This window comes from Grampus griseus (assembly GCF_964374135.1).
Source record: "Grampus griseus genome assembly, chromosome: 6".
In the NCBI taxonomy this organism is placed as follows: Eukaryota; Metazoa; Chordata; class Mammalia; order Artiodactyla; family Delphinidae; genus Grampus; species Grampus griseus.
Genome location: NC_139000.1, coordinates 92,477,345 through 92,491,080, shown reverse-complemented (window position 1 = coordinate 92,491,080; position 13,736 = coordinate 92,477,345). Strand labels below are relative to the sequence as shown.

The window sequence follows — 13,736 nt, the reverse complement described above, 5'->3', positions numbered from 1 at the left end:
GCGGGGCTTCTGTGGGGCCGCTGGTCACTGGTTTCAGTCAGCTTTGACATCTGACTACTAGGGATACTCTGAACAGCTCATAGTAGAGGCAGGTGGGGAATTCCCTGGTGGTCCAGTGGTTAGGACTTGGTACTCTCACTGCCGGGGCCAAGGGTTCGATCCCTGGTTGGGGAACTAAGATCTTGCAAGCCACATGGTACGGCCAAAAAAAAAAAAAAAAGAAGCAGGTGGACAGTCAGATGGTGTGTTCAAATCAAATAACTCCCCACCTAAATCCTATGTTTAAGCCACCACTTCCGGACTTTTTATGTTTGAGAGGCCAGAGGACCGGGAGCCTGCCTGGCCTTTACCTGTGTTTCATTTGAGCAATGATTCTGTTTTGGGCCATCTCAGCTGTTGGGGTTGCTGGACAAAGACCCAACTGGGGTTCTCCTGATGGAGGAGGGTAGCAGTGATCATTTCCAATGAGGACAGAAGGTGAGAAGCCGAGTGCGAAGGGAAAGTCCTGGCTGAAAGCAGGGCAGGCCTGGGAGAGGAGTGGATGAAACAGCACTTTGTGCGGCCCCCTCAAAGGGCCCCGTGCTTGGGGACAGTGTCGACTCATTCTCCTGGCTCCGTGTCCAGCCTGCTGTCCTGAAGATGCCCGCTTCCTGAAATGGAGCTCCCCTTTCAGGTAGCATCAGATGCCTGGGTGACTCCTTTATATAAGTAACCCTTGAAAACAAATGTCCTGGTCCTTATTTCCCTGAATCAGTCACTTCTTGAAGTCCAGTCACACGTTTCCTTGGATCCCAGGCTCCCCGGGCAGCCTACCTTGGCTCCCGTATGCACAGAGCCATGTGGCCTTGAGCTGGTTGCTCAGTTTCTCTGAGCCCTGGCTCTCCACCTGCACCACCGGGCTGTGCAGTCCCTGTCCTGAGAGGCTGTGGGGGCCAGTGACTATGTGTAAGCATGGAGGACAGTTGTTTCCTGGGATGCTTCACTCTCAAAAGTGTACATCTGTGCTCTCTCGCTGGCCAAGTATGTAAGGATGCCATCCATAAATGCCTTTCTGTGAACGGTGACAGCCCGGTGGGAAGTGGGAAGGAGATTGTGGAAAGATTGTAAATAGGTAACTGTAGGACACAGACAGATCTTGGCCTTGGGTTTCAGAATGATACTCTAGGGTTCTGTAGTAAAACTTTAAGTTGGTCCTGAGAAAGAGAAGTGGAAAAACGACTGGCACATCTTGTTAACCTGGAACTGTCCCTGCTCCTCAGGGGACAGCAAGTAAGGGAGTGTTCTGGGATAATACAGCTGGAGGGACCCATTTTTCAGTGAGGAAACCAGAGCCAATTGACTTGCTGGAGGGTGGCGACAGTCAGTGACTGAATCTAGGACAGAGTGCAGGACTTATTAGAGTCCTTTAGGGCTTGTACATAAAGCTCAGCCCCTGATGGAAAATGGCCAGTAGTGCTTCCCTCCTTGAGTTTACATTTATGTTCCATCTTTTTTTCCAAAATGCATAAAGGCGTGAGTCATTCACACGGACAAGGAAGTGTTTCTATTCCTTTGTTTAGTTTGGCGTCCCTCAGAAGCAGACCTTGAGAGAAGCTCAGAGCCTATGTAGAATTAGGGGTGGGGAAAGGAAGGAAGCTGATGAGGAACGCATGGTCAGGCAAGTCACCAGGATGTGGCTAACGAATTGCATTGGGGACTGAGGGCAGCAGGGCTGGACATACCTCAGAGCTAATCCACCAGCGTGGGGAGAGAGCTAGATATTTACCCAAACAGCCCAGCACTGGTGGAAGGCTGTTTCTAGCCCCAGTGTCCTGGCCAGTCCTATGCACACCAAGCCAGGGAATCCTTTGGCAGAGAGACAGGCCTTCATAAGCAGACTTGGGGTGAAAGGCAGGCATCAGAGCCATCGGGGGTCCTCCCCGGAGTTCCTGACTCAGTAGTTCTGGATGGGGCCAGAGAATTTGCCTTTCTAATAAATTGTGGGTGAAGCTGGTAGGCAGTCTTGACTTTGAGAACCATCCTCAGGTGCGAATTGCTAGCCCTTACTTGTCTCATTGATGGTTTTTCCCCTCTAATGTATGATTATATTTTCATGCCACTTCATGTTATAGATCCCAGCGTCCATGCTGTGAGTTTAAAAGTGGAGGATTAATAAGCATTTATAACTCCATGCAATCATTGCTGGCAGATAAAATGCCATCTGCCAGCCACAATTTATTTATAATGGAGTTTATACATATTTATAAGTTTGCAAGCAACAAATAAACAGTTTTAAAACTGGCATATTTTATAGCAGCCAGAAAAATTGCAACTTTATACCAGGACTTGTGAATATCAATTGCATATGTATAGATACATATATACACACACACATACATATATCTACTGATTATGACAGATGTACATCTCTGTCTGTCTGTATATACATATATACACATGCATATACCTACATTGATTACAACGGACGTGCATCTCTGTCTGTACGTGTGCACACGCAGGTTGACTGGGCAATTAGCACTTCGGGGCTCCTCCCTGGGTTTTGGTATTTTAACTAACAAGGACAACTAGAAAGTTACAGAAATGTGGAGAGTTTGGGGACCGATATATCCTAGAATTTAAAGACACAGGGAGGAGGGTCCTGGATGCTGCAGGAATAGGACAAGAGGGTCACGGGGGGTCCACTGTGGAAAGTGACACAAGGGAAGAGAAGTCAATGGGGGAAGACAGGAAAGGAAAGGATGGGAGGACAGAGGAAGAAAAAGAAAAAAGAAGGGAGGGGGCAGCACGTCCAGACCTACATCCCCTGTTCACCCAGTAGCATGTAAAAAAAACAAGCAGGGGTGGGTGTTGGTGAGGCTGCCCGGGCAGGCGTGTTTGGGGGCCGAGTGTGGTCTTCCTCGGTATAGCCGCACTGCTTGTTGGCTTCTCTAACCAGCTTTCTCTTGGCCTCATCTTACGTTAGTTCACGTGAAGTAGGCATTGTTCTGGGCTCCTGTGAGTGTGCAAAGGTTCCGTCTGCCTGAGGATATAGTCCAGTAGGAAATAAACGCACAAAGAGTGTGGGAGCGTGACAGGTCTGATGGCTGGTGTGGCCAACTTCAACTAGGACCCTGGAGGGTGGAACTCCTGGGTGGGTCTGGGGAGTCTGAAGGCTTTGCAAACTAGGCTGCAGACGGGATGGGGAGGGTAAGAACAGGCAGACAAGGCGTGGATGGCCCAGGAGGAGGCCGGGACCCCCTCATGCATGAAAAATGGTCGGTGTTAGGAGGGATGCTGGAGGCGGAGGTGAGGTTGCTTCTGCCTGTTCTCGCCTCCTTCCTGCATCTCATGCAATGTAAAGTTTCTCTTTTGTTGTTTCACCTTGAAATGCTGTAGGCAGGAATATATGCAAGTGGGACACACACTGTGGCCCTGGTGTTTGAGGTCATGAATTCACACTTGTCTGGGACATTTTTACCACAACCAAAGTTTCTAACCACAAATCAAGTGACAACTAAAGCCGAAATCAATGGGCAAATCCATTTTTGAACACTGAATTAACTTTTTTGTAACAGCTGTATGTTGGTTGCAAGTGGAATGGTCTCTGTTCATTTGACTTTTGAATATAACTTGTTCCAGAATAAATATTGTAAAGTTAAGTACATGAATGTTTCTTTGTATCCAGAACTAAATAAGAATTAAAATTTGATGTTTAAATCCAAGGATTAGGAGAGAACTCCGTGTACATCTAATGTGTAATAATGAGATATTTATTAATTTTTAAAAAGCATTTGGATGGCAAATTATACATATTGATAAATATTTGAAAATTTTGTGTTTTGTTTTCCGTTAACTTTTGTGAAACAAAAAGGAATTACTGTGAAGGTCTATGGTTTATTGCCAATTTACCACTTTCTACGTTGATATTGGAACAGAATCGGTATTTGGACATCTCTGAGGAGTGGAAATACAAAACCAATTTCAAGTTTTCTAACCTCTGTTCTATGAAAAATAATAAAACCTAAATTATTTGGCCAACATTTGGGATATTTGTTAACACAACGGGTAAAGAGAATTGGCTTAAGTTCCTTCCCTCCTCACATTCAGTGAATCCACTTCACTCCTTCAGTAAATGATGTGGCTTCCAGTTGTGAGCCCTGCTGCCACACTGGGCACATCCCTGAGCTTCTAGGGCAGCCAACTGGAGATGCCACATGTCGTCCCTGGACGCCATCACTGTGGCCCAGGGGCAAAGGCTGTCACACCCACTTAGGCAATGCTGCACTTCTTATCACTGGTTATTGGAAAATGTGCCTTCATTTTCAGAATAGTGGTGTGTGCATTTCTGATTATGTAGCAAACCCTTTGATATTTGACTTAGATACTAAAAACATTTGGGTGTGGAAGTTTTGCACTCGTAGATACATTTAAAAGCATGGACTTGGTAATTTAACTAGAAGTTTTCTATAAAGTACACCTTGTTACATTTCTGTGAAAGGCTCTTTACCAGTGCAGAAGCAACATGGGTCAAGGGTGGAAACAACTGTTCTCTAAATAGTCTGATGTTAACTGTCAATGTGGGTCTGAGGGCAATAAAGAATATCGTGAAAAGTCTCTCATTTGTTTGGTGGATCTTGTATTGCCTCATGAAGGAGAGGAGTTGAGTTTGAAACCTTTCCATAGAAAGCAGATATTCTCAATTATTCCCCAGGAGACCTCTTAAAACACAATCACAGCAGAACCCCGTCAGGAACACCAAAGGTGTTGGATGAAAATGGCGGCCTGGCAAAGGCATTCCTGTTGAGATTTATGTTAACTTCTGTCCACTCGGCCTTGGGCAGTTAGCAAAGGTGGCAGAATGTCACTACCAACTAGTGACGCCAAACACTGGTCTCCTTCTATGTAGAATGTAGGGTGGAGAAGTGAAAACTTACCATTTGTGCTGGAGAAAGCTAGAGAAAGGGTTAGTTCTGATCTAGTCTCTCCTGTTGCTTCAATTACACCAAATGGAACAGAACCCATCATCCCATCTCTTTCAGCTGTACTTTGGCTGCCATGACCCTTACAATTGTCCCCCTATCAAAAGGGTAGTCCATTGACCTTCCCTATTGACCTACCAAAATTGGTGGAAAAGCACCCAATACACTGAAGTTTCCTAAAACACCAGCTCTGCTAGTGGGAAGCCTAGGGGAAATGTTATTGGAATTCTCAGAGTGTTTTAACTCCTACAGAAACACTGGCACCAAGTGAGAGGTCATACTGCCACTTTGCACATCACCAGGGGCAGCCCCAGTGTACACAGCCCCTCACACGGACTCCCAAGAATGAGTTTATACAAAGGCTTTCAGTTTTATTTATTTTTTTAACAAACATACATGGGACACAGTAAAGGTTACTAACTGAACGAGATCTAATGCACAGGTTCTCTGTGGCTTTGACATACTCAACTTCTAAATGATCTCCAGCTAGCTAGTTAGGAATGTACACATCGGTACTAAATTTGATTACTTTTTGCATATATCAAATAAACACAATTACTTTTTTGGAGTATTTTTCATTCAGATTGATTGAAAGTTTTGCACTACCTCAAAAAAAGTTGAGGTTATAGTGTTATTAATATTAGTGCCAGACATCTGGGGCCCCCAAGCAACTCAGAACTAACATATAAATTTCTTAAGTCATTTCCCTACCTAAGGTAAAATGCAATACTCAATATTTGGGCTCTCTGAGGCAATTTTGTTGTTGTTGTTTTCTTATCCCAGTATCTTAATGCTTAACTTTTCCAGAAATGCCCTGGATTTTCTCATGCTATTGACAAGAGAATCAGCTCCTTTTCAGTGACGTAATGAGGACAACAAAAATGCCACCTATGGGCTTCCCTGGTGGCGCAGTGGTTGAGAGTCCACCTGCCGATGCAGGGGACACGGGTTCGTGCCCCGGTCCGGGAAGATCCCACATGCTGCAGAGCGGCTGGGCCCGTGAGCCGTGGCCGCTGAGCCTGCGCGTCCGGAGCGTGTGCTCAGCAACGGGAGAGGCCACAACAGTGAGAGGCCCGCATACCGCAAAAAAAAAAAAAAAATAGCCACCGATGAGCATCTCCTTACAAATAGGATTTATCTCATCAGTAACAAAAATTAAGAAAGACATTGGTCGGTACATGATCACCCAGGACCCACAGAAATCTTCCTTAATAAAGAGGAACTGGCATCATATAACAAAGAGGAGTCCCTTTCTCTTTGAAAAGTTATTCATGTATTAAGACTACTCTTTTAGTCTTTATCCAGGCAAAATTCCCACTGAACCTAAAAACTTCAGGGGGTTCTGATGTAAGGCTTACCCAAGAAAAAATCCTTTTAAAGGTTGCTTTTTTTTTTTTAAACAAAGAACTCAATACATCAACTATATGCTTACGACAGCTCTACAAATTTGTGTATTCTTCACCCATTTGTACTGCATGAAGAATCACTGGGGATGACTGTGTACAAAAATACCTTCTAAGTAATTGCTTCTTAAGGTAAACAGTGATACAGGGTCAACATGTGTTGAAAAGGAAGAGTACAGTATGGCTATATTTCTTTGAAGAAAGCACAAGCTGCCAGATCACAAGTAAACTGCTCTAATAGTCATGGTCAGGGTCAGCTTTCGGGAATCCATGAGGCTGCTGATGACCCCAGCTGCTCAGCTGTGACAACGCAGGGAGTTGTTGACTTGGTGCTTTCTGATACAGATTCAAACTCAACATAGGATCACAGTGCTGCCTTGCAAACCTCTCCTAATTCAATAGAAACTCCCCATTACATTGGAAAGATGAAATGAGCCAGGGGTCTGTCCTCTGCTTCTCCCTCGTGGGTTCTTTTCTTGGTTGGTCTGGGGCACAGGCTCCTGGAATACGTTGGCTGGCTTTTCTGTGATTTGGAGAAATGCCAAACAATCACGTAATTTGGCTAACTTGGCTTTTAGATGTGCTTAAGACTGCAGGGACAAATGACAGAAGAGAAGCAGGGGTCCCCTTGGGGGATGTACGCCCACAGAATTTGCTCATTCTCACCAGGATACTCCAGACGCTGTCAAGTGTATGTCTCAGGACAGTTTGGAGTCAGACCCACACATCTGAGACCAGCCTTGGACAAGCCCTTTGGGGGGATTTGGGCTTTCAAAACCTGCTTAACTTGAGACTTCATGTCAGTCTGAGGAGACTGGGACCAGTGCGTCCACCTAGTACCCAGCCATATCCTCATACCTGGTGCTTCAGTCAGAACATACCTGTACTTCCTGTTACGTAACAGTATCACGTACTGCGACTTATGCATGTACCAATGGCAGACGTATGAAACGCAAGTGCTCTGTAACACAGAAATGACGAATATACAGCATCTATCCTGTGCAGAGTGTAGTGTAAAGTTACCAAACATCATCCTGATGTTCTGGGAGACACACTGTACACTGTGGTCCACGACCTTCCCTCTCTAGGCACAGCAGACAGTGGTCGGTGGGATTCAAGGTAAGGCACTGATGACATCGGCAGCTTGGTACATTTGGAAGAGCCTGGAGCCTAAACGGAAAAGGCATGCTGTCTACACTGAAATGGGTTGGCAATTCCTTGGGTTCCCTCCTTAAGAGACGTCCACAACAGGCAGGCTGTTGGCAGAATAGGTTTCCTGAGTCCTAGCTCTGGAACAGCCGCCGTGGGTGAGGCGTGCAATCAATAAGAATGTGGCTGCAGGGTTAGCTGCTGCTCGTTCCATGGAGATGCAAGGACCCCACGTTCCTGGAGCCCGGCGTCCTCACTTGCAGAGGATCCCATTCTGCAGGGTTTTGTTTCTGTCTGTTATGCAGGGCGAGGCAGCTGTTTGGGGGAGGTCTTCCTTGCTCTTTGGGGAGGGGCTGCTGTTGTTGCTGCCGCTGGATTTGCTTCTGCTTGGGTCGAGAGCAGGCTGGATGGGTGAGGAGAGGGCACCCTGGCCCCTGACCAGGCAGGTGCAGACCAGCCGGAAGAAGGCCCGCCGCATCTCCTTGCTGGCCAGCGTGTAGATGACCGGGTTCATGGCGGAGTTGAGCACGGCCAGTACAATGAACCACTGGGCCTTGAACAGGATGGCACACTCCTTCACCTTGCAGGCCACATCCACGAGGAAGAGGATGAAGAGTGGGGACCAGCAGGCAATGAAGACGCTCACCACGATCACCACGGTCCGCAGCAGGGCCATGGACCGCTCTGAGTTGTGAGGGCTGGCCACCCTGCGGCTGCTGGACTTCACCAGGAAGTAGATGCGTGTGTACAGGATCACGATGGTCACCAGGATGGCCGTGAAGATGCTGACGCAGAACGCGATGTACTTCTTGGAGTAGAGGGGCAGGATGGTGGAGCAGTCAGGGAGGTTGTGCAGGCAGTTCCAGCCCAGGATGGGTAAGGCGCCCAGCGAGAACGCGATCAGCCAGCACATCCCGATCAGGAGAAAGACGCGGTGCTTCTTGTTGGCATCGTAAGGTCTCATTTTGATCATGGTCAAGTGCCGCTCGATAGCAATGGCCAGTAGGCTACAGGTGGACGCCCCGAGGGCCACGAACATGCTGCCTTCCCGTAGGAACCAGACCGTCAGAGACAGGCTCAGGGTCCTCTTGCCTGACATCAGAATGTTGACCTTGTAGGCTATGCCGGCCAGCAGGTCGCAGAGAGCCAGGTTGCCAATGAAAAAGTACATGCGGTTGTGAAATTTATTGTTTTTCCAGATGGCGATCAAAACCATCAGGTTCTCCAAGACAATGAAGCTGCAGATGATCAAGAAAACAATGGTGGTGAGCGTGCTGCCCTCGGGGGCGTCCTTCAGCCTGTCCTTCAGCTTGCCTACATAGCTGTAATGTTTGTGCAGGGTCTCGTTGGAGGTGTAGGGTCTGGGGTGCAGCGTGAGAACCGTCGCCATCACTTGGAACTCACGATCGGTTAGCTCCAGAATCCACCAGAGGGCGCCCTGGGAACGTCCATTTCCCGGGCAAAGAAAGCCTGCGGCTCAGGCTGCAATAGTGATCCAAGCCAGACACCGGCTAGGGTGTTGAGAATGGGCTCCTGAAAAAAGATAAAAGGAGGGGGCGCCCAGTGATAAAGTAACAGCACCTAAGATCAACGGCAACAATAAAGTTGGGTAAAGGCACTAAAAATGTTGAAGCATTTGGACGGCTGATCTGCATGGGCCCAGAGGGGGCCTTTAACACAGGTCAAGATCCTAAGTGACCATGGAGACAGAGGGAGCAGTTCTGTGTCTGCAGTTGCTCAGGAGGGAAATTCAGTGCATGAGCTCCGCCATCATTCAGTCACGTCACCATCACACACACACCCAAGTAATACTTCCATCTGGAAATCTCTTTTTTTTTTTAAGATGTTGGGGGTAGGAGTTTATTAATTAATTTATTTATTTTTGCCATGTTGGGTCTTCGTTTCTGTGCGAGGGCTTTCTCTAGTTGTGGTAAGCGGTGGCCACTCTTCATCGCGGTGCACGGGCCTCAAGGCACTTAGGAACGCTAACCAGTTCATACTCATCTACTGCACAGGAGGTGGTAAACCCTTATTCCCAGTTACTGAGAGAGAAACAGTATTATGCCAGGTCCAAAAAATAGAATAGAATCTGGAATAATGCCCGTCCGATTTCTGAAACGTCCTTGGTGGGTTTTGGCGCAACATTGTGGGAAGTACTCACACTTCCTGGATGGGATCCCCGGGTAGCAGGGCCAGGGCCAGAAATTGAGTCTAGACGGCCCCCAGGTCTGCCCAGCGGAGAGCTCGGAAACCGACCACCTGGCCACCAAAGGAAGAAGAGCACAGGCCACGCACGGCCCACATGGCCACCCCCTAGCAAGCAGCTGAGCATAGAGCCAGGGGAGGAAGAAATACAAACCTGTAAAAGTGGAATCAACAGCTTTTGAGACTAAAGGAAGAAAAGAGAGGACAACTAACTGGATTTTCGAGTTTGGCTTAAAATTCAGAGTTTAGCTCTAACTGTCTAAACTGCCAAAACTAAATCGGTGTGTGTGAACTGAAAGAAACCAACCTGGGAGCACTAGTGAGAGGGTGGGGTGGAAAACCCAAGAGCCAGACTTCCGATGGTCCTTCCCCACTGGACTTTGGATGTACCCCAACCCACCTGTGGCTTTATCCATCAGCCTCCTGTGATGTCCTCAGTGAAGCAGACCCAGCTACCAAAGCAGAAATGGATTTCACTAAGCTCACTTATTCTAAATTAAAATTATTTGAGTATTTAAATATATAATTAAGATCAAACGAGGTTAATTTACAACAACCGACTGTGTGAAGATTTTTCTTTACCTTTTTTTTTTCTTTTTGTGGTACGCGGGCCTCTCACTGTTGTGGCCTCTCCCGTTGTGGAGCACAGGCTCCGGACACGCAGGCTTATTGGCCATGGCTCACAGGCCCAGCCGCTCCGCGGCACGTGGGATCCTCCCGGACTGGGGCACGAACCTGTATCCCCTGCATCGGCAGGCAGATTCTCAACCACTGCGCCACCAGGGAAGCCCGCACACCACTTTTTAAAACAAATTGCAAGCTGTCTTTTTAAGAGTAGAAGTAGGTGCAGCAGCTGACACTCTCAGAGCACTTTCCCTGGAGCCCCTTATTTAATCCCCATGCTGACACCGTGAAGATCTGTCGTAGGAAACCAGGCACAGGAGAACTTAGTCGCCTGGTTATCTTCCCACCACTTGCCACCCCAGAGCACAACCCCGGAGAGAGTATTCCTCATCCCCACACAGATGCACTGCCACTGCACCACGGGTGACCTCATTCATGGAAAAGGTGTGGCACAAAGGTAGGGAAGAGGAACACATGTGCCGCTCCACCAAGAGCCACAAAGCAGCAGCATCCTGAGAGCGGCTATTTCCCCGACGGCAATGGGGTCACATGGCTGGCCCGAGGGCCCTACATACGCAACATCCCCCATGCCAGACCCCTGCTGCCACATCCAAGTGGCCGCCCCTCTGTCCATGACATCATCATGTCGGGTTTGCCTCAGATGCCTCTGAGACATCTGCTTTCCCATCAGGGGTTTCTCTCCCAGGACCTGATATTGGCAAGCATAACAAGGGGATTTATAATGGTAACTGACTCAGCACCAGAGCAGTCTGAATGATAAAAAACATACTAACAGGACTAAAAGGACAGGAACATGAATTGTACAGGAATTCCCACTCACACTGGGGTGAAAGGGCTCTAGGCATCTGCAACTGAAAGGCTTTTGAAACCAGGGTGTGTCCAAAGTTTGTCTCCTGTGCCTTAGTTTCCCCCATTACTCCACGGCATTTGAATACCTCTTGGACAGTCTCCACCCCTCCGACTAGGTTATATAGTATGGATAGCAGGGAAGTGAGTCCCTTTAAAACTGATGGATCTGGACTTCTCTTGGAAATAAAGGGCAGAGGAAATACACCACAGGCTTTGCAGACTCACATCAGCTTTTTTATCCCCTGAATATGTAGAGTTTTGATAAAATTGAGTAGAGGAAACAGAAGGGAACAATAAAAACTGATAACCAGAAAGAAAATAACCAAAACAAAAATTGTCTAAGATATGCCAGAAACCCATCCAAACCATGAATCTTGAAGGTGAACATATTTTCCCGTTAATTCTTGATTTATAGTTTCCCTTAATTAAATATTTATCGCTCAAGGAGCACATTTTTTCAGAACGTCTTTTGTTAAACGTGAATCTCCGCATTTTGCGTAACTGGAAGATATCCATCTCTCTTTGGAATCTAAAAGCTTATTTTCTTTGGATTATCAACATTAGAAAGTAGACCCCATCTGAGAGTTAAGTGCTGGGCGAAAGATCAGATTGATTTTGGATGCATCTGAACACCACTGTGCATAGTCCGACCATCTCACGGACGAGTTCGGGCCTCCATCCCGAGGGGCGCAGCACAGACTCCGAGTTTGCCGGAAGAACGCTCTGCCCCTCCCAGGTCCTGCTCATGGCGAGGTGGGGCATCGGCCCTCCCTGGCTCATCCATCCTGCTGCTGCTGGTCACTGCAGGGGTGCTGGGCACTGCGGGCACCAGGGCTCCTGGGAGACCAACCTATCCTATCCCTCATGGCCTCTTCTAGTCACTGACCACTGCCAGATAGTAATATTCTCTGGACGTCTCGTCCCCTAGGGTAATTTAGCCTGTGTCTGACCTTCATATAAATGGAGCCATATGATATACAGTGTGCCTGGCATCGTCCTCTCAATGTGATGCTCCTGTGAGCCATGCGTGGAGATGCCGGTAATTCCTTCCCATTGCTTCCACCATGTGGATGGATGCAACAGCCTCCATTCATTCCTGGTTGTGGACATGGAGTGGTTTCCAAGTGTTGTTGTCCTTAGCAGTGGTGCTAGGATGGGTTGAGGATGTCGTTGTGGCGAGCACGTGCCTGTGTTTCCAAGGAGTACCGTGGATTTCCTAGCATTGATGTCTAGGTTGGGCTTTGATGGGAGGGTCCCTGCAGAGGCTTATGGGTCTTAGCCCCTGGTCCTGCAAGTGGTATTTGTGGGGAGCTGGAGAAGTCCACATAGAGGGTGAGCGTTACACACTACAAATGCTCACGTTTTGTTTTATTTTGAAAGATAGGTGTCTGGGGCTGTTAGTGACCAGCATCTGCCTTTCCATTGTAAAAGGTTGATCACTGCTTAATTTCCACCAGAATACTTAAAAATACAGCCTGATGCTGAGAAGTGTGGCTGGGTGCTGGCTAGTCGTGTACACATTCCGAAAGCCAGGTATGTTATAGAAGATACTCAGGACAGAGATGCTCCTGCTTATGGACAGTGGTCTTCCAACAAACCCAGATTCCGACACAGCTGTGCCTTGCTTATGTCCACAGGCAGAGTTCTCACTCTCAAACTGTGCTCATGTGGCCCAGATCCCCACAGACCCGTCCCCTGAAGTACACTGCCCACACCTGAGCTTCCCTTACATCTACTCAACAGAGACCTGTTACACCTAAGAGTTTTCACTTCAACCTCATTCAGTTGGGGTCTTCAAGTCTACCTCAAGGCATTTCAACACCAAGCCTTTTTCTTTTTGCAGAGAAGGAATACGACACTTTCTGTAAGGTGGTTCAGAGGTGTGTCACCCCACACCTCTTCCCTCCATTCCAAGTTGGAGCATCTGCGGGGAGGAGTGAGCCCGGCAGGGGCCGATGGATTCCAGATGTGCTTTCTGTGCTAGTGATTCACTTTCTCTACACATGTCAATTTGAAAAATAAACAAACTGTAAAAAGAAGGAAAAGGAAAAAAACAAAGGGAAATATTTCCACAATCTGGGGTCTGTCTCTTTCTCTCTGTAACGGCCAAAAAGACCCCCAAAGGAACAAACAAAAAAGCGCACGCACACACACAATAAGATAGTGAGAAATTTATTTCTCCTGGTCGGATGCAGGGTACTGTATTTTTAAAGGCACGTTCTCCCAGTTCATCCCCCAAACTGAATTAAAACATGAAGCATTTGCCAACAAGCCAAATTTCTTGGAAAGCAAGGGTTTTTTTTTGTTTTTTTTTTTGTTTAGAAGAATTTAGGAAGGAAATAATGAGTTGGCCATTTCATGGCCCCAGAAAAATTCCTTTGCTAATGAGTATTTCCCCTCACTCCGAGCTTCTTAGGTGACCTCACTCTGCTTTCAGAGATAGTTCATAGCAAGAGGCTTCACACACTCAGTCTTGCACGCCTGCGAGTTGCTCTGTGACCATTAGTGGAGCTCCCAGTGAGAAAAC

General features: G+C 47.5%; 1 protein-coding gene across 1 annotated transcript; it reads right to left on the bottom strand.

The window, feature by feature from the left end:
* Positions 1 to 7,763: 7,763 nt before the first annotated feature.
* Positions 7,764 to 8,999, bottom strand: S1PR3 (sphingosine-1-phosphate receptor 3; the record flags this gene model as incomplete). Its single annotated transcript, XM_082655850.1, has 1 exon — positions 7,764 to 8,999. The coding sequence occupies exon 1, from the start codon at positions 8,898 to 8,900 to the stop codon at positions 7,764 to 7,766; it is 1,137 nt and encodes a 378-aa protein (XP_082511976.1). The 5' UTR covers positions 8,901 to 8,999.
* Between the last annotated feature and the right edge of the window lie 4,737 nt (positions 9,000 to 13,736).